This window comes from Labeo rohita, chromosome 25, assembly GCF_022985175.1.
Source record: "Labeo rohita strain BAU-BD-2019 chromosome 25, IGBB_LRoh.1.0, whole genome shotgun sequence".
NCBI classification, from domain to species: Eukaryota; Metazoa; Chordata; class Actinopteri; order Cypriniformes; family Cyprinidae; genus Labeo; species Labeo rohita.
The window spans coordinates 7,401,857-7,422,267 of NC_066893.1; the positions used below are offsets into that span (position 1 = coordinate 7,401,857).

Below are 20,411 nucleotides of genomic sequence, written 5' to 3' on the forward strand. Positions count from 1 at the left end.
TTTATGTCTATATACTTTATTTAAATTAGTTAAGCTATTATTTAAATTATAATTATATTAGTTATTAGTTATATAAGTTTTAGTTATTTTAGTACTTCAAATGAAATGAAATGAAATTCAATTCAATTTAAAAAATTTAGTTTTAGTTTTTTTTATATGTCTCTATAGTTTTTGTTAATTTAAATTATAGCTATATTAGTTTTAGTTTTGGTTATTTTAGTACATTAAAATTATATTTTGTTCATTTAAATTATAGTTATATTAGTTATAGTTATTTTAGTACATCAAATGAAATGAAATGAACAGCTTTAGTTCATTTTTTATTATTTGTTTTAATATGTAGTTTTTTGTTCATTTATATGTCAGTTATATTTGTTACAAGTCATTTGTAAATTATAGTTCTATTAGTTTCAGTTTTGGTTATTTTAGTACATCAAATTTAAATTAAATGACAAATTTTAGGGTTTTTTTAGCATCTATATAGTTTTTGTTAACTTAAATAAATAGATATATTAGTTATGTTATATAGGTTTTAGTTATTTTAGCACATCAAATTAACTTCAATGAATTTTTAGTTTTAGTTTAGTTTTTACATTTTTTTTTTAAATATATAGTTTGTGTTCATTTATATGTCAGTTATATTTATTATAAGTTAAATTTAGTTATTTTAGTACATCAAGTTAAATTAAATAAAATTAAACATTTTAGTTTTTAGTTTTTATATGTCTACGTCGTTCTTGGAAATGTAAATTATAGTTAAATTAGTTTCAGTTTTGGTTTTAGTATATTAAATTAAATTAAATGACAAATTTTTGTTTTTTTAATGTCTATATAAATGTCTGTATTTTTAATGTCTATAAAATGTCTATATTTTAATGTCTATATGTCTTATTTAATGTCTATTAAGCAGATAAATTAGTTATGTTATATTAGTTTTAGTTATTTTAGTATTATTAAACTGAATGAACATTAAATGAACATTTGTTGTTTTAGTTTAGTTTTTAATTTAATTTTATTTTTTTATGTAGGTTTTTTTCATTTATATACTAGTTATATTTGTTATAAGTCATTTTAATTTTAGTTATTTTAGTACATCAAGTTAAATTAAATAAAATTAAAATTTTGCTTTTTAGTTTTTATATGTCTATATAGTTTTTGGGAAAAAATATAGTTATATATAGTTATATAGATATTAATTATATTAGTTTCAGTTTTGGTTATTTTAGTACATCAAATTAAATTAGTTTTAGTTTAGCTTTTAATATTTTAATATTTTATTTCAGTTAACTTTTTTTAAAATAAAAAAAATGCAATTAAATTATATTAAATAAAAAAACTAAACTGAATTTAAGAAATGTTACAAAATATATACTACATAAGTAAAATGATTTCTTTGAGACTCGACATGGTTTAATGAAGTGATAGAGTATCTGTGTAACACGCCACCGTTTTTAATTAAATTCAGCTTGTTCCTGTCACAGTGTCATCATGGTCTGTTTCCTGCCAGTAAGTCTTGGCACAGCAGACGGCGTGATGTGTCACACAGCTCACCAATGTATTACAGACGAGAGCTGTGCCTCTACAGGGGCCCAAACACACAGCCAAGAACAAAGAGTAATTAAAGAAAACGTCAATTTCAATGTTCTTCAGCCTCTCCTCATTACGAAGCCTTAACCTCACACTCTGACTACTCAAGTGCACGAGGAAAAACACTTCCCTGCAGGTTAACGCTATTAAATTGGTATTTACAGCTCGGTAATCAAATCACAATCTGTGTTTGTTTTAGAGCATTACAAATTTTTAAAACCTCATTTTAAAGCAAATTTTGTTTCTAAATGACATATGAAGGCCTGTAGAGGTCATATGAACCACATGCATTGAGCTTTGGTGCTCATTTGGGAAAACCAGGTTTGAATCCTGCATGCAACACATCCAAATCTGATTTCTCGCACCAATATTTCTAGCCAAAGTGGCATAAATTCCCCAAAAATGCATCAACACCACAAGCTGAATGAAAATGAGTCTGACATATCTATAAGCACAAATCAAAGTCTAGTTAGACAGAGTTAGTAAAAACAGCTGTCAGACTCTGACGGCGAGGATCTGCGCTGTCACACGTCCGCGAGCGAGAGCGATCGCATGCGTGTGTCTCTGTGAACGCAGACTGCTGCTGTTTTAATAAGCAGTGAGTGATTTGTACATGTCAGAGAGTCTAGTCTGTAGATCCTGACCCAGCTCAGGCTTCATTACACAGCGGTGCGATAAATCTACGCTCGCGCCCTCCGTAACAATGCTAAATCACAGAACAAATCATCCCCGCTGACTGAAATTGATTTCCCCTCTTTTATGTCTAGAGACCATTTTAAAAATCTAATCAACCTCGGCTGTCAAGGCAGCTAGATCATGTCTGAAAATGTCTCTATGCACTGGCAACATCATGCAGGTTTAAGCAAAAACAACCATATATAGATGTAATATCTTATACATCACTGTTAAGACATCGACTAGAACATTACAGGGGTCATCAGATGCCCATTTTCCACAAGTTGATATGATTCTTTAGGGTCTTAATGAAAAGTCTATAATATACTTTGGTTAAAAATTATCAATGGTTGTGTAAAACAACACCCTTTTTACCTTGACAAAATCAGCTCTGCAAAAATCATCCCATTCTGAAAATGCAAATGAGCTCTGCTCGCCCCGCCCCTCTCTTCTCTCTGTGGAGTGACGAGCCTGTTTACTTTAGTCACATTTAGCCGTTAAACTTGCTAATTAGCACATTATTAGGAAAGGTGATCGCAAAGATTCATAAAAAAAAAAACCTTATACTCACTTCTGCTGTAAGTGAAGCTGGATCATGAATGATTCGCGCGAACATAGACGGATATATGTAGATCTGGAGGCGCATTCCCTTCACAAACGTAATCCACTGCATCTTCAGCGGCTCAGATGTTGGGAGTAAATGACGACCACTACGTTCATTATTACATCCAGCAACACAACACCTCAATCGCTCAATCAGAGATATTCTTGACTAACTTACATCCCTGCTCCGGCATCGAAAACAAAAGAGGTCGGACTGTTACAGCTGATCTGAGGTAAGACGCTCATGTCAATCAACTATCGTGGGAGCGGCCTCTGTTGGTGTGACGCCACAATGACAGGCGTCTGAGAATGGCTTGATTTGAAAAAGGGGATATTATTTTTACAGATTAATTAAAAACCACTGCATGGATTTTTATCATTATAGTGTAGATTTGTACATACACTGCCAACACACATTAATGTTCAAACAACATGTAAAAGTGAACTTAGCATCCGATGACCCCTTTAATGTATTTATATATTCACTGATGCACTTTTCATTCATATATTTAAACAATAAATAACAAACATACTGCTTTTAAATGAATGAATATATGATAAAACACACTCATCTTTAATTACATTGCTTAATAGTTATTAAAAAAATAATAATATTCAGAAAAGTAATACTGCTCATAAGCCTACAGTTTACAGTTGCCAAGGCTGATTCGCAGTTATGAATATTATACTATAGGCTCTAAAATCCAAATAGAAATTTGTATACATATTTTCATTTTTTTGTATACATATTTACATCAAGCTTTATAAAACATTAAATATTATTTATAAATACATTATTTTATATTATATAGACTTTAAAATACATATAAAAATATTGCATTATTATTAATTTATACATAATTTCTAGTATTGCATTTTTAATCAATATATACATCCAGCTTTAATTAACAGTATACAATATTACATATAAACACATTATATTATATTACATTATATTATATTATATATAAATTATATTATATTATCTCTAAAATACATTTCTAATTTTGTAAAAAAAAAATTGTATATACATTCACATCAAGCTTTATAGAGAATCATAAAAGACATAAAAGACAAAAAAATGACTTTATATAACATCATAAAACACCACATATAAATTATTATATTATATTATAATATATAATCTAAAATACATCTACAAATAACAATTTCTAATATTGCAATTATTTTTGTATACAGGGACATCTAGGTTTGTATAACATTATAAAACATTACATTATATTATATTATATTATATTATATTATATTATATTATATTATGCTATAAAATTCTAATATTGCAAATATTGCTACATTGCTACAAGGATAGTAAAACCTGAAATTTTTGACATGGTGGTCCCCACAATGTAAAAAAATGATTAAAAATAGTAAATGATGTTTATCTGAAAATTTAAGAATGCAAACATGTTTTCTGTGAGGGGTAGGTTTAGGGTTAGGGTTGGGTGAGGGGATAGACAAAATCGTTTGGTCAGTATAAAAACTATAGAAGTCTATGGAAAGTCCCCACAATTCACAAAAACAAACGTGTTTGTGTGTGTGTACTTGTTCTTGATCGTTTCACTAGATAAGACCCTTCTTCCTCGGCTGGGATCATTTAGAGCCCTTTGAAGCTGCATTATATTATATTATATTATATATGTAAAAATAACTATTTCTGATATTGCAATTATTATTATTATCGACATCTACCTTAATATAACTTCATAAAATATTACATATAATTATATTATATTATATTATTTTATGCTCTAAAATATATATGTAAAATTAACAAATTCTAATATTGCAATTATGTTTGTATATATTGACATCCATAATAGAGAACATCATAAAATATTACATATAGTATAACTATATTATATAATATATAATATAATAATATTATGCTCTAAAATACATATAAAAAAATGTATATTTTGATATATTTTTGTTGGGGTGGGCTTACATTACAGATTTGTGAGTTAATTAAACATTGAAAATAATCTCACAAATTTTAATTACACTAAAATTATTATGTAGAATATCGGTTATAAATCCTCTTTAGGAAAGTACTACATATACAAAAGCAAAAAATTATAAAACAAAAGTAAAAATTATTTTTCTGATTCTGAAAGCGGAGTGTAATGAGACATACTGTATGAGAGCGCTAGTACAACGAATGTGTGTGTAAGTGGTGTTTATCCTGACACAAGCAGCAGCAGCTGCGTCAAGCTCTGTGTGTTACACTTGTCGACAGTAATAATCAGCTCTGTCTCCTCAATTGAACAGCAGCCTGACAGTTTCACCAGGAACACACACCAATCCAATTAAGCCCTAATTGAGTGTTGCAAGGTCCATTGATTACAACTGCCTCTGAGTAATAGAACGAGCAAGCGGCGAGACGACCTCAGAAATTAGGCACGCGACCCGGGAGGTTTCAGGGTGTCAGAACGTAATGTCGAGGCCAATGAGGGTGAATCTGCTTTGGAGACTCTGATTGCTTTCTTCTGTCAGACTCCACAATCATTCAATGTCACACAGAGAAGTGCTTTCAGAAAATAGATGTTGTTAAGCTACATATGACAGAGGACACAGAATGATACACGGGTGTGTAAAAGTGCCTCTGGACTAGGCGTTGGAGTCTCATCTGTTGGAAAGATTGTCTTGCCACTTGCCAAAAGAAGTTGGAAATGATCCCTAGTTGTTTTGTTGACAAAACAATTTCACCTTGAGGAGAAAAACGAGGACTATCATCAATAAGGAGTGACTTGATTATTAATAATGCATGCATACTGACTCAAATACATGCAAGTGTAATCCTCTTAGCTAATAAACCTGAATTATAATCTGAAAAGGTCTCACCATTTGATGCACTTGTCTTGAAGTGGTGGTACTACCATCTCTTCAATCTCTTCCTTAAAAGATTCCTCGGCTCCAGTTAGCAGAAGCTAAAGATTACAGTTTAAAAAGCTTTAAATATTGATATTTTTTTTTATTATACAAATGCATTGATTTGCTTCAGAAGGCCTTTATTAAACCCCCGGAGCTGTGTGGAGCACTTTTTATGATGAATAGATGCACTTTATTGGACTTCAAAATCTCAACACCCATTCACTGCCATTATAAAGCTTGGAAGAGCAAAGATATTTTTAGATAACTTTGATTGTATTGCTCTGAAAGAAGAAAGTCATATACACCTACTGTAGGATGGCTTGAGGGTGAGTAAATCATGGGGTAATTTTAATTTTGGGGTGAACTATCCATTTAATGTAGGTTTCATATGCTTGCATACTTTCGGAATTTAAAATTTAATGATGCAAAAATGTCATGCGGTGTAACCAAGTAAAAAGAAATAACTGTGGATGCATGTGAGTGTACACATCTTTTTTTTTAAATATATATATATTTTATAAATATCATGAATTATTAATTCAAAAATATAGTTAAATTTTCTAGGAATTTTGCAACCTAAACCAACTTTGTCCTGTCATTATAAGGTCTGTCAGGTGTCCTCGCTATGACATCACTTCCGTGTTTCCTTTTTTTTTTTTTTTTTTTGCATGTATTTGCATATTGGTCGTACCACATGACTTTGATTTGGTGGATATTTTTCTAAGAAATAAATAAAAAAATATGACAAACTACTTTTTAAGATTTTCTTTTCAAAAATGTATTCTTTTAATGAGTTTTGTTTCTTCATTAGCATAACAGCACAGCTGTACCACCCTGACATTTTTTACTTTATGCACCAGAAAAAATTACATATATACACTAGCAGTCAAAAGTTTTTGAAAAGTAAGATTTTTAATGTTTTTTAAAGAAGTCTCTTCTGCTCACCAACCTGCATTTATTTGATCCAAAGTGCAGCAAAAACAGTCACATTTTGAAATATTTTTACCATTTAAAATGAATGATTTTTATTTGAATATATTTTAAAATGTAATTTATTCCTGTGATTTTAAAGCTGAATTTGTAGCATAATTTCTCCAGTCATATGGTCCTTCAGAAAAAAAACATTTATTAATATTTTTATTATGTTGAAAACAGCTGAGCAGATTTTTTCAGGTGTTTGATGAATAGAAATTTCAGAAAAACAGCAATTATCTGAAACAGAAATCTTCTGTAACATTATAAATGTAATCATCTTCATCACTTTTGATCAATTTAAAGCATCCTTGCTAAATAAAAGTATTAATTTCTATAATTTCTTTTTTAAAAAAAAAAATGGTATAGTGTATAATTTTACAAAAGCTTTTTATTTCGAATAAATGCTGATGTTTGGATCTTTCTGTTCAGCAAAGAACCCTGAAAAAAACTGTTTTTAAATACTGATAATAATAATAATATAAAAAATGTTTCTTGAACAGTAAATCAACATATTAGAATGATTTCTGAAGGATCATGTGACACTGAAGCCTGGAGTAATGATGCTGAAAATTTAGCTTTGATCTCAGGAATAAATTACATTTTAAAATATATTCAAATAGAAAACAGTTATTTTAAATAGTAAAAACATTTCAAACTTTTACTGTTTTTGCTGATCAAATTAATGCAGGCTTGGTGAGCAGAAGAGACTTCTTTAAAAAAAAAAACATTAAAAATCTTACTTTTCAAAAACTTTTGACTGGTAGTGTATATATACTAAAATTAATTTTAATTCAGAAATTAAAAACATATAAATTGTGCATGTAATTAATTCTATGTACAAATGTAATTGTTAATGTATTTGAAAACAAATTAATAAACAGGCCAAAAAACAGCATAATGTCATTGACCCATAAATGTTATCATCATGTTATCATCAAGACAATTGGGGCTCTAAAACGCTGGCCTACTACTGAGTAAAGAGAAGACAAACATGTTGTGTATGAAATAATAACCCTCATCCAAACTGGCCTGTGTGATGGTATCAGAACAGACTTAATTTCCCTCCAAAACATCTCTATCTTCAAGTCTCAGGTGGACCCGGGAAGCAGAACCTTCTAGTAGACAACCATCCTCCTTGTCTTCAATCATGATCCATTCTCACTGCATAATGAGAGAAGAAAAACAAAAACAAATGTGGTGAGAAAACATCTGTTAATTAGAATTCAATTATAGCATTGCAGCTGGTTTTTACTGCATATGGAACATATAGCGCATATATACATTTTTGTTGCTATAGCTGCAGTCTGAAGGTTACTGGTTCCCACAAACAATTAAAGGCATTATAAAGCATCATCCCACATGTTTCTGTGATATGCATACAATGCATATGTGCATTGGTGTGTTCAGCAATAAAATACAAAAGTATTTGTATTGTTTGCATTCCATTACAGAACACTTTGCTCCTTTACTATGTGAATGCACAGCAAAACATGTATCAATTTCCCTTGATGTCTCGTATCAGTGATCAAAGGCCACTGCTTTGAACTTCAGCCAGGAGCTGTCCTATCTTACAACAGCACTTTCCTTGTGTCTTTTTTCTTCCGAAGTTCGTTACCAAGATATTGTGGCCACTGCAAAAAAGGGTCAAAGTCTGCAGAGGCAGCATGCAGCGTTCATAACCTCATTCAAAACACTGAACATATGGTTAGTGCAAAGCTGTGAAGTAGGAAACCCAAGTGTGCAATACCTAAAATCAACTTTGCTGAAGAAACATACTGACTATAGAGGAATTTGCACACTGCAAAGTGTCTCAAGGTGGGACCGAACTTTGGGATCTCTTGGAATCAAGGTAAGGAGTCATTCATAATATGTGACCCTGGACCACAAAACCAGTCTTAAGTCGCTTTACATTATATGGGTCAAAATTATTGATTTTTCTTTTATGCCAAAAATCATTAGAAAATTAAGTAAAGATCATGTTCCATGAAGATATTTTGTAAAATTCCTACTGCAAATATATCAAAACTTAATTTTTGATTAGTAATATGCATTAGTAAGAGCTTCATTTGGACAACTTTAAAGGTGATTTTCTCAATATTTAGATTTTTTTGCACCCTCAGATTCCATATGTTCAAATAGTCATATCTCGGCCAAATATTGTCCTATCCTAACAAACCATACATCAATGGAAAGCTAATTTATTCAGCTTTCATATAATGTATAAAGCTCAATGGACCCTTATGACTGGTTTTGTGGTCCAGGGTCACATACGATTCAATTGTTTCCATTTTTTGTGACGTAATTGTATTTTTTATTAGCACAATGCTAAAACAAACTACTTTTGGAAACTACTGGGAAATATAAAAAATAAATAATAAATAAATTACAGAAAACAAGTAAATGGAACAGGATATTGAAAAAAAAGTAATGCAATGCAAATATGCACATATTTAACAGACAAGCATGTCCTTATACATCATAAACGTCAATAAACCAGTTGCATGATTAAATTATCGATTGTCTTGTGTATAATTGGACTAGAGTCATGACTAAAAATGCACAGTGTGATGGATCAGTTCACACAATCATCTATAATTATTCCTGAAGGTCAGGTGTGTGCGTAAGTCATGCCAGCGTTTTTATCGTAAGTCAGAAAACGGTGAGTTGTCAAAATAATTTGCGTTTACACAATTTAGTTAAAACACTTCATTCATAAAAATCCAGTGATGCTATTTAACATAGCTAACCAACACAATATCAATGTTTACATCCTCAAACACTTGCTATTAATACACCAGAGCAAATTAACATCATTTATGAGTGTAATAAACCACTTGCACCTTGCAAGCGTCTCAGGAAGAACTAGTTAGTGGCGCTTGACTAGTTCACACACTCTGAACAAACCTCTTAAAGCTTATACACGGCTAAACTCACTCACTGTGATATAAACATGACGATTGAGAACTGGTACTTCGCTAAAAGCGACCACACTTACGATTTTCGTCGAGAAAATGGTGAGGAAATCTCCAGACCTGATGGGGTGGACGATTTTTTTGGGCGCTCAGGCCAGTACACCTTAGCAACATGATAAAAGTCTCTCAGAAAGCCTTAGCAACGCCCTGGCGCAATGGCGCCAACTAGTTTAGCATTGAAAATTGCGTTTTGACACGAAACAAAAAACCGTAATAAAAGTAGATATATTTTAGTTTTTAGTTTAGGCTATATCACACATATTTTGTTCAGAATGAGTCACAAATTTAACTGTAATGTGCTTTGACACATATAGTTAAGTCACAATTTGCTGAGATTTGCTATGTGGGCCATTCTACAAAACTGGTTCAAAGCCGTTTTCCACAAATTTATGAAAACAATATAATATCCAAGGTACACAATTCTAGTAACTGTGCAGTTAATTCTCATTGTATTTTCAGAAATTTTGGGGATATTTGTCCCCAAATTTGTCACTACCAAAACACAGTAATACATTAATTTAATAAGAATGGTTAAATTGATTTTGCTTACACCTTTGTAAATATATTTTTGTATTTTTATAAATACATTTTTGTATTTTTTAAAAATGTTCTCAGAGGTAAATCAATAACAATGACAATTTTAACAATATCTCAAGTGTGATTTATGAGATTTTTGTATTTTGAATCAAATTTTTCTTTGTAAAAGGCATAGAGTTGATCATATTGATTTCAAAGTCAATGATTCATTAGTCTGAATATACATTAAACCAAACACTATCATAAAATCATAGCTGATAATTCAGTATTCTTTATTTTTGCCAAAACATCCCATGTTTGGTCGTGACTGCAAATTTTCAGTAGTAACTAATGTCTTGGTACCCACATACTAAAACATACTAAAATAATAAAAAAGGCATAACTGTACTAAAATTTTGTTTATTTTTCCCAATTATGATGACACGTTTCAGACGTGACTGTTTCAATTTTAGCTACTTTTGAGCCTAGCTCAAAGATGCTAATGAGCACATGGTTAGCTAGCACAGTTATGAACAGTTGTAAACATATAAAAACTAAATATTATGAAATAACTCCCAAAAAAGTGTGTTTAAATAGAAAAATGGTGTTTGGTAGTGACTGTCTTTAAAGTTACACACAGATTGTATTTTATTTTATTTTATTTTTATTTATTTATTACTTCAAAATACATTTTTAAAAACAACAATGGAATAAAATGCAAAAATTATATAAATATAATTTTTTATAAGTTGAAATTTAGGGGTTAGGGTTTGGGAAAGCCACCTCCCAATTGCGAGTACCCATTAAATGTTGATTTTATATATATTAAGCTTACTGATATTTTAAATATTATTTTGGGTTTCAATAGATAATAAAAAGATCTTAGTAAACATCTAAGATTCAGATGCATCAAATGTTTTTTAAATGTGTTTTTTTTTGGTTGTGGGACAGCAGTTTGCACCAGTTCTGTAAAATGACCCATATAATATTTAGCTTTAAAGGAACAGGTCAGCCAAAAATGAAAATTACCCCATGATTAACTCACCTAAGTGTATATGACTTTCTTCTTTCCGACAAATAGATATATTCCGAGTTATATAAAAAAAAATGTCCTGGCTCTTCCAAGCTTTATAATAGCAGTGAATGGCTGTTGAGATTTGAAAGTCCAATAAAGTGCACACATCCATCATAAAAAGTACTCCACACAGCTCCAGGGGGTTAATAAAGGCCTTCTGAAACAAATTAATGCATTTGTGTAAGAAAAATATCAATATTTAAAACGACAGTTAGCGGAAGCTATAGATTACGGTTTATTAAGTTTTAAACATGGATATTTTTCTTACACAAATGCATTAGTTCACTTCAGAAGGCCTTTATAAAATCACTTTGATCAGTGCAAGAAAAACAAGAACGATTTTTTAACTATATCTACAAAATGACCAATAACAATGTGCATCAGGTGTGTTTTTGCTCAATTTATAAAAATGCTGTAAGCGTTGTTACATATTTTATCATAATTGTACAATACTTTTTTGTACATGCAATTTAGCCAGCTTTATTGTAAATGAAAACCAAGTGTCTATATTAATTTAATACATTTTAACGAATATCAATGCTGGCTGGCTGCGTCTGAAATCGCATACTTATTTAACTACTAATTTTTCTAAAAAAGTGACCTATGTTCTTTAGAAAATGAATGCATTCACCATGTTTTTGTTGTTTTTATTATTGTATTGCATGTCCTATCAGCGTGGAATATGGGAGTAATGATTGCGTTTAGATGTGCCATTTTCAGTTTTCATCATTCATATTTCACATACTTTATCTTCATGAACTCCAACTGCGTCTCTTCTCCATGTATACTTAGAAATTCACTGTCAGCTAATGCAATGGCAGTCTCTGTTGTCACCTGACCTTCTTTATCCTCCACTAAAAGCCTTACTGTCAATGGCACGGCACCATGGAGATGTTTTCTCGGTAAATGGTGACTGGAGGTCATCCCCAGAGCCCTTGAGTGATGGTGGCTCATATGAAGTCATTACAGGCAGCATCCATCTTGGGCTGTGTGCTTAATGGTGTTGCCTCCTTAATCAGTTTCATCCTTGTCGAAAGCTCCTGTGGACGCTGACAGGATCCCATTTAGGTTTAACCTGCCAGAATGAATCTACATGGTTTCAAAGGCCACCCACAATGGTGGATTCGCAGTGTACTTCTGTTGGGGTCTTTGTTATGAAAGCTCAGTCCAGTGTGTTAAAATGTGTGAATGTAGCTGTAGGAGGGATATTACACAGATCAAGCTTCTGCATGTGTCAGCCTGACTCATCATGAAAATAAATAGAGCGGTAGGATGGTTTCATGTCTGAGGTGAATGGTGCGCTGTATCTGTTTTTGGTTTGAAATTGGAGAGGAAAGATAGGATAGTCAAAGCCTGGGTAGATCCTGGTATGTTTCATAATTCATTGTCAAAGTTATTTGGAAATTAGATGCGTCAGAGGCTTCCACACAAAGGTGTTTGATGGAACTAACCGTTGACCTTCTACAAACCAGATATAAGCAAACTTTCAGGCACATTTCCATGATGTAATCAGAGCTCTTCAAAGCATTCTTTGTTCTGTGGCCTTTAGTTGTAAATCCTGCTTTGCTTTGTCTCCGGATTTTTTTTTTTTTTTGCTTTTTCCCAAGTTTCCCAAGGCATTGTTATGAATGGATTTTTGTAACTTTTCTTAACCATCTTTGGATGTAATCCCTTCATAATGAGGGCAACAATGAAGCTGAAGGTTGCAAAAACCTCCAGGTTTACGCAAACTTATGAAGGGGGTGTGGTCAGTGGGTGGGTGTAGCAAGGGGTGTGGCAATACATCTTAAAGGAACAGTTCAGTAGAAAAATGATATGCCTTCAGGCCATCCAAGATGTAGGTGAGTTTATTTGTAAATAGGAACAGATTTGGATAAATTTACATTACATAGATGGAATTGCAGAATCCAGACATAAAAATGGAATTTACTGTATAATGCAGAATGTCATGGAATTTGCCACATTTTTTATGGATACATCAAAAGTATGTTCACTTAGAACGCAATATGGACTAGTGTCTGTGAATATTAAGATGCAAAAATAACATTTAAATATGAATCCTGCATGTTCTGTGTGTCTCTGTGTGAATAAATGGTTGTTTATTACACACATAATGAAGCGTGCATGACACTTACAGTGTTTTCAGCCTCTTCTGTCTCAATATATGAGTACATGAACACAGACATAATTTCTAGAACTCCTCTGAGAGGCACATTATGAGCATCTGACCGTTTCTTTTGAGAAAAACTATTGTCGTATCAAATACGAACAGAAACTCACAGGTCTTCACAGCAACCTGTCAAAATAAAAGCTTGGTTTAACTTGAAGAAATGTTGACAGAAATGTTACTTAATGTAATTATAGTACTACTGCTACTACTGAAATTATTATTAAATCATTATTTTTAAAAGAATATTTGCCAGAATTTAATTAGCAGAAAAATTTAAATATATCTGGAAAAAAATAATTAAATAAAATAATAATGTTTTTTGTTTGTTTGTTTGTTTTAATAAAATCAATTAATTAGAGATGATTTTGATTTTTAATATTTAATGAAACCATTAAAATTGAATCTAGAAAATGAATAAAAAACTGAATTTGGTAAAAGTAAAACTGACTTTGTGAAAAAAAACTAAATTATTACATAAAAATATAAAGCATTTCAAAAAATAAATAAAAATATTAGAAACAGTATAAATGTATACAATAAAAATCAGTATAAGTTTATATATATTTACATATAAATATGTATGTTAATTTATAAATAGCTACACATTAACTATATATATATAGTATAAATTATGATATATATTTTGTCTCACAATTTCTGGCTTTTTTCTGGACAATTATGACTTTTTATCTCGCAATTTTGACTTTTTTGGAGCAATTGCAAGTTTATTTCTCACAATTGCGAGTTTATTGTCAGATTTTTCTCGCAGTTCTTACATATATGTGTGTGTGTGTGTGTGTGTGTATATATAGTTAATTATAAAATTTGTTTTTATAATTGACTGCTCTTTTTAGTTTATATATTTAAACATGTAAGCGTACCATCATTAACACATAAAAATAAACACAAACAAATATTTATTTTAAGTATTTTATGTATTTAAAATGTGTATTTTTATTTATTAATTATATAAAATGTTAAAATTTTATATAATTCTTGTTGTGATTCATTGTAATTATAAAAATGAATAAAAAATTACTTAGATTAGTAATATATTTTGCATCATAATAATTTAACGTGTACAATGTATAAATTCTATAACATGACAAACCATAAATAACAAATATTAGAAACAGTATGTAATAATATATATATATATATATATATATATATATATATATATATATATATACAATTTTTTAAGTTAATTTATAACAGCTACACACACACACACACACACACACACACACATTTATCATTATTTATTCTATAAATGTAACGTTTCGTTTTTATAATTTAAAGTTTATTATATATTTAAATGTTTAAGCTTACAGAATTTAAGAAAAAATAAAATGTCATATAGTCTTAAAAATGTTAAACTTTTGCTAAATTGTTGTTTAATATAGTAAGTTTCATGATTTCAAATAATTCAGCATGCTTTCCAATAAATAAAAATTAATTTAACCATTAAAACAGAGTCTAGATTACATTTCAGAAAAATTACTTAATATACACATACACATAAAATCACTTGCTTACCAATGGGTCCTCTCTAGTGAATGGGTGCCGTCAGTCCAAACAGCTGATAAAAACCTCACAATAATCCGCAAGTAATCCACACCACTCAAGTCCATCAATTAACAACTTGTAAAGTGAAAAGCTGTGTGTTTGTATGAACACCTTGGCAAGTTACCAGTTGTTTAGAGTGATTTTAAGTGTGTTGCAAGGCTGTTCTGCTTGTTTAATTTCATAAATGTGGTTCCAAACAACATCGATCTTATTAGTGGGTTTATGCATTTTAAAAACTCTGTTTAGGTTCAAAATATCTGAGATAGTGTTAGACTATCAGGTTGAAAACTTTATCTTAATCATTTTATCTTTTGAAGATAAAATTCTGCAGTCGTAACAAAATAAAAAAACACTGTAGAAAGTGTAACCTGTAGTGCGTCTGGCTTGATTCATCATGTGTGTGTCAATACGTGTGTGTGGTTCATGGAAATGACTTCCTTATACCTCACACCTTGAGTCACCATTGGGAATCTCCACCTGATAACCGAACGGCACTCACACACATGAATTTCCCTGTTATCACAGTGGAATATGTCAGCGTTCGGCCCCCACACAGTTCCAGCCTGTTTGACTCAGTTTTATAAGTCCGGCTTTCATTCAGACTCGCAATCCCAGCCACAGGACTGGCCTTGGAGTCCACCTAATCTTTCTGAACTACAGGTGGCAGGAGAGATCGGCCGGCCCTATCTGGAAAACTTCTCCTTGGATTGCTTTCACACCCCCTTCTTTTCTCTCTCTCCATTGCTTTTCTCTCTCTCCTGGTTTCCAGAGAGGTGGTAATCCCCCATCTGAAAAGGAGATCCAAGCTGAAGTAAAGACGTTTTAGGTTGGCATGCTACAGAAAGGGACCCGTCACGTTGCTCCTCACAGCTCTCAGGCGAAGTGGTAACAGGGCATCTGTACAAGGGGGCGAGAAAGGAGGAGAGAAAAAGACTTTAGGGAGAAAAAACAAACAGGACTGATTTCGGCTGCTCTCGAAGTTGTTGGAGTTCATTGAAACTTGTGTTTCATCTGTAGGTTGGCACCATGAGTGCTGAAACGGTAAAAGACGACTACGACTACTCAGACTGGTATGAAAATGCAGTGCCAACCAAAGCTCCTGTCGAGTAAGTACTCTCAGTTTGTGTTTTATGAATGTTTCTTTGTGGTAAATTTTAAAATGTAATCAAAACTTTGTTTGAAAAAAAAAAATCACTCATAATTGAACATGTAAAATGTATCACCTCTGTAACATGGCGAACAATAAACAAATATTAAAAATAGTATAAATGTTTATATATATTGCAAATATGTACTTTAATTTATAAGTATCTGAATTTTTATATTAATATTAAGTAGCTAAACATTAATTATATTAGTTATCAAATTCAATCGAAACATTGTAAGTAAAACAAAAATAGTAAAAAAAATTGCTTAGATTTGTAGTATATTTTGTATCATGATAATTAAACATGTTAAATGTAAAATAAATATTATAACATGACAAACTATAGAAAATTAATATTAAAATCAATATAAATGTTTATATATATTTTGAATGTTAATTCATAAATTACACTATAACACCATATATCTGCACTAGCTACACTTACAATCTTGTATAATAACACAAACGTACATATTTATTTTTATTTTATATACATATTACATTTATTTTTATGTATGTTTAAAATGTGTATTTATGTATTTGTTTACATATATATATATATATATATATATATATATAATATTTTAATATATAATATAAAATATATATATATATATATATATATATATATATATATATGTGTGTGTGTGTGTGTGTGTGTGTATTATATAATTATAAAATTAATACATTTTATAATATATTTTATAACTTGACAAACTACATATATAAATTGAGTAATTTTATAGTTTATGTGTTTAAATGTTTACACTTACAATCTTGTGTAATAACACCAGGATACATTTTATTTTATTTTACATATTAAATTTATTTTTATATTTAAAATATGAATTTACATTTATTCTTTATTTATTCATTTGTTTATTATTTTTTTTAAATCTATATTTAACATTGAAAAATATATAAATATATAAAAACATTTTTAAAATTAAATGAAAACTGTTGGAATTTATTGTAATTCAAAAAATGTACAAAATTAATACATTTTATAACTTAAAAATCAAAACTCTTGGGATTCATTGTAAATGAAAAAAAAATGAATGAAAAAAATACATAAAAAGTGTGTGTATATATTTAGACACACACACACACACATATATAAAATATAGTATTTTAATATATAAAATTATGTATTTGTATTATTAGAATTTAGTTTATTTTTTTTAATTACATGATAAATAAATGCATTTATAGGTTCTCTGGGTTTAGTCATTAACTTCTGTGATTTCAGCTAGATAATATAGTTAAGGTCATCAGATATTCATTAGATATTATCTTTATTGCTGCTCATCATATAGTCTGTTGCTATCCCATAATGCACCACCTAGAACATTTATATGGTTCCAAGTCTACAGGTGTGCAAACACATCTGATTATATTTCTGCTGAACGTGATATGCACATCCATCACTGTGATTCATGCTGAGATTTTCTGACTTTGATCTCATCTTTGATTCTTTTCACATATGCAAGAGACTTTTCGGCTGGATTTTAGGTAACAAGACACCAAACTGTGAATCTAGGGTTACTTCAATGCGTCACATGTTAGCCTCGTCCAAGACTTCCTCAAACTAAACACAATCAGGATCTTTTCATTCATCTCAGAGTTTCTTTTATCATGGACTTTAGTAGCCCTAAATCCATCGCAGCATTTCAGTTTACTCAGAAGTGTAAGCGGGGTCGTGTGCTGGCGTTTCACGTCAGTCACATTACCTCCAACAATCGCTTTAAATGAATAATCTGCACTTGAAAAGGTTCAGTAGAAGTGCTCTTGTTAGTAATGCTCTATTGCTTGGGAACGGAGGGGAGGAAGGGAGCGTGTGCAGGCTGAGTAATCGGCCTGGATCTCAGCAGCTTATCATAAATACTCTGTGTTTGTGAAATTTTCAGAGTTATCCCACCATGTGACCCCACAGCTGATGAATGCCTCTTCCACATATGCATTGCTGCAATATCTGTGAGTTCCCTTCCAATGATACATACTGGTTTCTTTCAATTTACTCTTTTCTGTCTTTATCTTCTATACTTTCTTGGTTTGTTCATAATTCAGCATGTTGGAGTCCTTGGAGTATTGCAATCGGTCAGTACTATGCTAAAGTACTAGTACACTGTAAAAACAATTTGATGAGTCAACTTAAAATAATTTGTTACCCAGCTGACTTAAAATTTTAAGTTCAGTCAACTTTTTTCAGTCAAACTTTTTTCAGTCAAAGTTTGTTCAACTTGAAATGTTAAGTTATATTAAGTGGCAACTTAGATATGTGAGTTGTTTCAACTTAAAATTTTAAGGCAGCTGGGTTACTTACCCAGCTTTTAAGTTTAACCGACATAAATATCTAAGTTGTTACTTAGTACAACTTAACATTTCAAGTTGAATAAACTTATTTTAGTTGACTGAACTTAAAATTTTAAGGCAGCAGGGTAACAAATTATTTTAAGCTGACTCAACAAATTGTGTTTTTTATTTTTTACAGTGTGCTTAACTGTTCTGACCAATGCACTGTAAAAAACAAAAAACACAATTTGTTGAGTCAACCTAAACTAATTTGTTACCCTGCTGCCTTAAAATTTTAAGTTCAGTCAACTAAAATAAGTTTATTCAACTTGAAATGTTAAGTTGTACTAAGTAACAACTTAGATATTTGTGTTTGCTAAACTTAACAGATGGGTAAGTAACCCAGCTGCCTTAAAATTTTAAGTTGATTCAACTCAAATATCTAAGTTGTCACTTAGTATAATTTAACATTTCAAGTTGAATAAACTTTTTTTGAGTTGACTGAACTTAAAATTTTAAGGCAGCCAGGTTACAGATTATTTTAAGTTGACTCAACCAATTGTTTTTTACAGTGCATATAATATTTGGATATTATAAGAAACACCTTTGTGTCAAAACCCAGATATCTAGAAATAGCAATGTCAATGGAAAATAAACTGTTTATGTTTTCAGACTGTTTTGAATTTTGAAGTTATTATGGATCATTAAAATAATACTATTATTATTATTATTATTATTATCTTAATTTTTATTTTAAGACATGCGGAAAAATCCCATAGCAATATCCCAGTCTTGAGTGTTACTTTAGTATTATTTATTTATTTATTTGTTTGTTTGTTTTTTTAAGACATCCCATATCAATATCTAAAAATCCCAGTCTTCAGCATTAATTTAGTATAATTTTAGCATGTATTTATTTATTCTTATTTATTATTTTAAGACGTGGAAAAATAGCAATATCTAAATATCATAGCAATATCTAAAAATCCCATTCTCTAGTGTTACTTTTTAGTATTATTTATTTATTTATTCATTCATTCATTCATTTATTTATTTTATTTTATTTTATTTTATTTTATTTTATTTTATTTTATTTTATTTTATTTTATTTTATTTTAAGTAGTGGTATAATCCCATATCATTATCTAAAAATCCCAGTCTTCAGTATTACTTCAGTATAATTTTAGCATGTATTTATTTATTTATTCTTATTTATTATTTTAAGACGTGGAAAAATCCCATACCAATGTCTAAAAATCCCAGTCTCTAGTGTTACTTTTTAGTATTATTTATTTATTTAATTAATTTATTTATTTATTTATTTATTTATTCATTTATGTATCTATTCGTTCATTCATTAATTTTATTTATTTATATTTATATATATTTATATTTATTATTAATAATATTATTATCTTTATTTTTGTAATATTCATTTTAAGACGTGGAAAAATCCCGTAGCAATATCTACAGTGTTACTGTAGTATTCCTTCATTCATTCATTCATTCATTCAGTGTTCTTTTAATATCACTGATGTACTATTATAGTTTTTATTAATATTTTGAATATGTTTTTATTTTTGTATTTTCTGTTTCCATTGTAATTTTAGTCAGTTTTAATATTTCATAGTTTTATTAGGTTTCTTTTTATATGTCTGTATATTTTTTAAATGAATTTTTATGTAAGTTTTAATTGTCTTGGCAACGAGCTGAAATAAAATCATTTGTTTAATATTTTATTTCTGTTAAAGATTATTTTGATTTGATTTATTTGTTTTTTTATGATTTTAGTTTTAATTAACTTTAATACCCATGCTAATCTCTACACTGACCACTGCAAAATACCATAGTGTTTCCACCAGATATCACGGTTCTGACATTCACTGACAATTTTGTATAAAATTAGAAAAACATTTCACTCATACCATTTGTCATCAC

At 29.9% G+C, this 20,411-nt stretch overlaps 1 protein-coding gene across 3 annotated transcripts in view; it reads left to right on the forward strand.

Annotated features, from left to right (window-relative positions):
• The first annotated feature begins 8,432 nt into the window (after nt 1–8,432).
• The window catches only part of stra6 (signaling receptor and transporter of retinol STRA6), a 36,863-nt gene continuing 24,884 nt past the window's right edge, over nt 8,433–20,411 (forward strand). Inside the window, exons 1-3 of one of the 3 annotated variants that reach the window (XM_051100380.1) lie at nt 8,433–8,581; nt 16,052–16,140; nt 18,089–18,155. In XM_051100380.1, coding sequence (XP_050956337.1) covers nt 16,061–16,140; nt 18,089–18,155 — 147 coding nt within the window. In that variant the 5' untranslated portion in view covers nt 8,433–8,581; nt 16,052–16,060. Of the gene's footprint in view, nt 8,582–9,286; nt 9,392–16,051; nt 16,141–18,088; nt 18,156–20,411 lie in introns of those variants that run through there. The other 2 variants (XM_051100382.1, XM_051100381.1) reach the window with 2 other exon arrangements.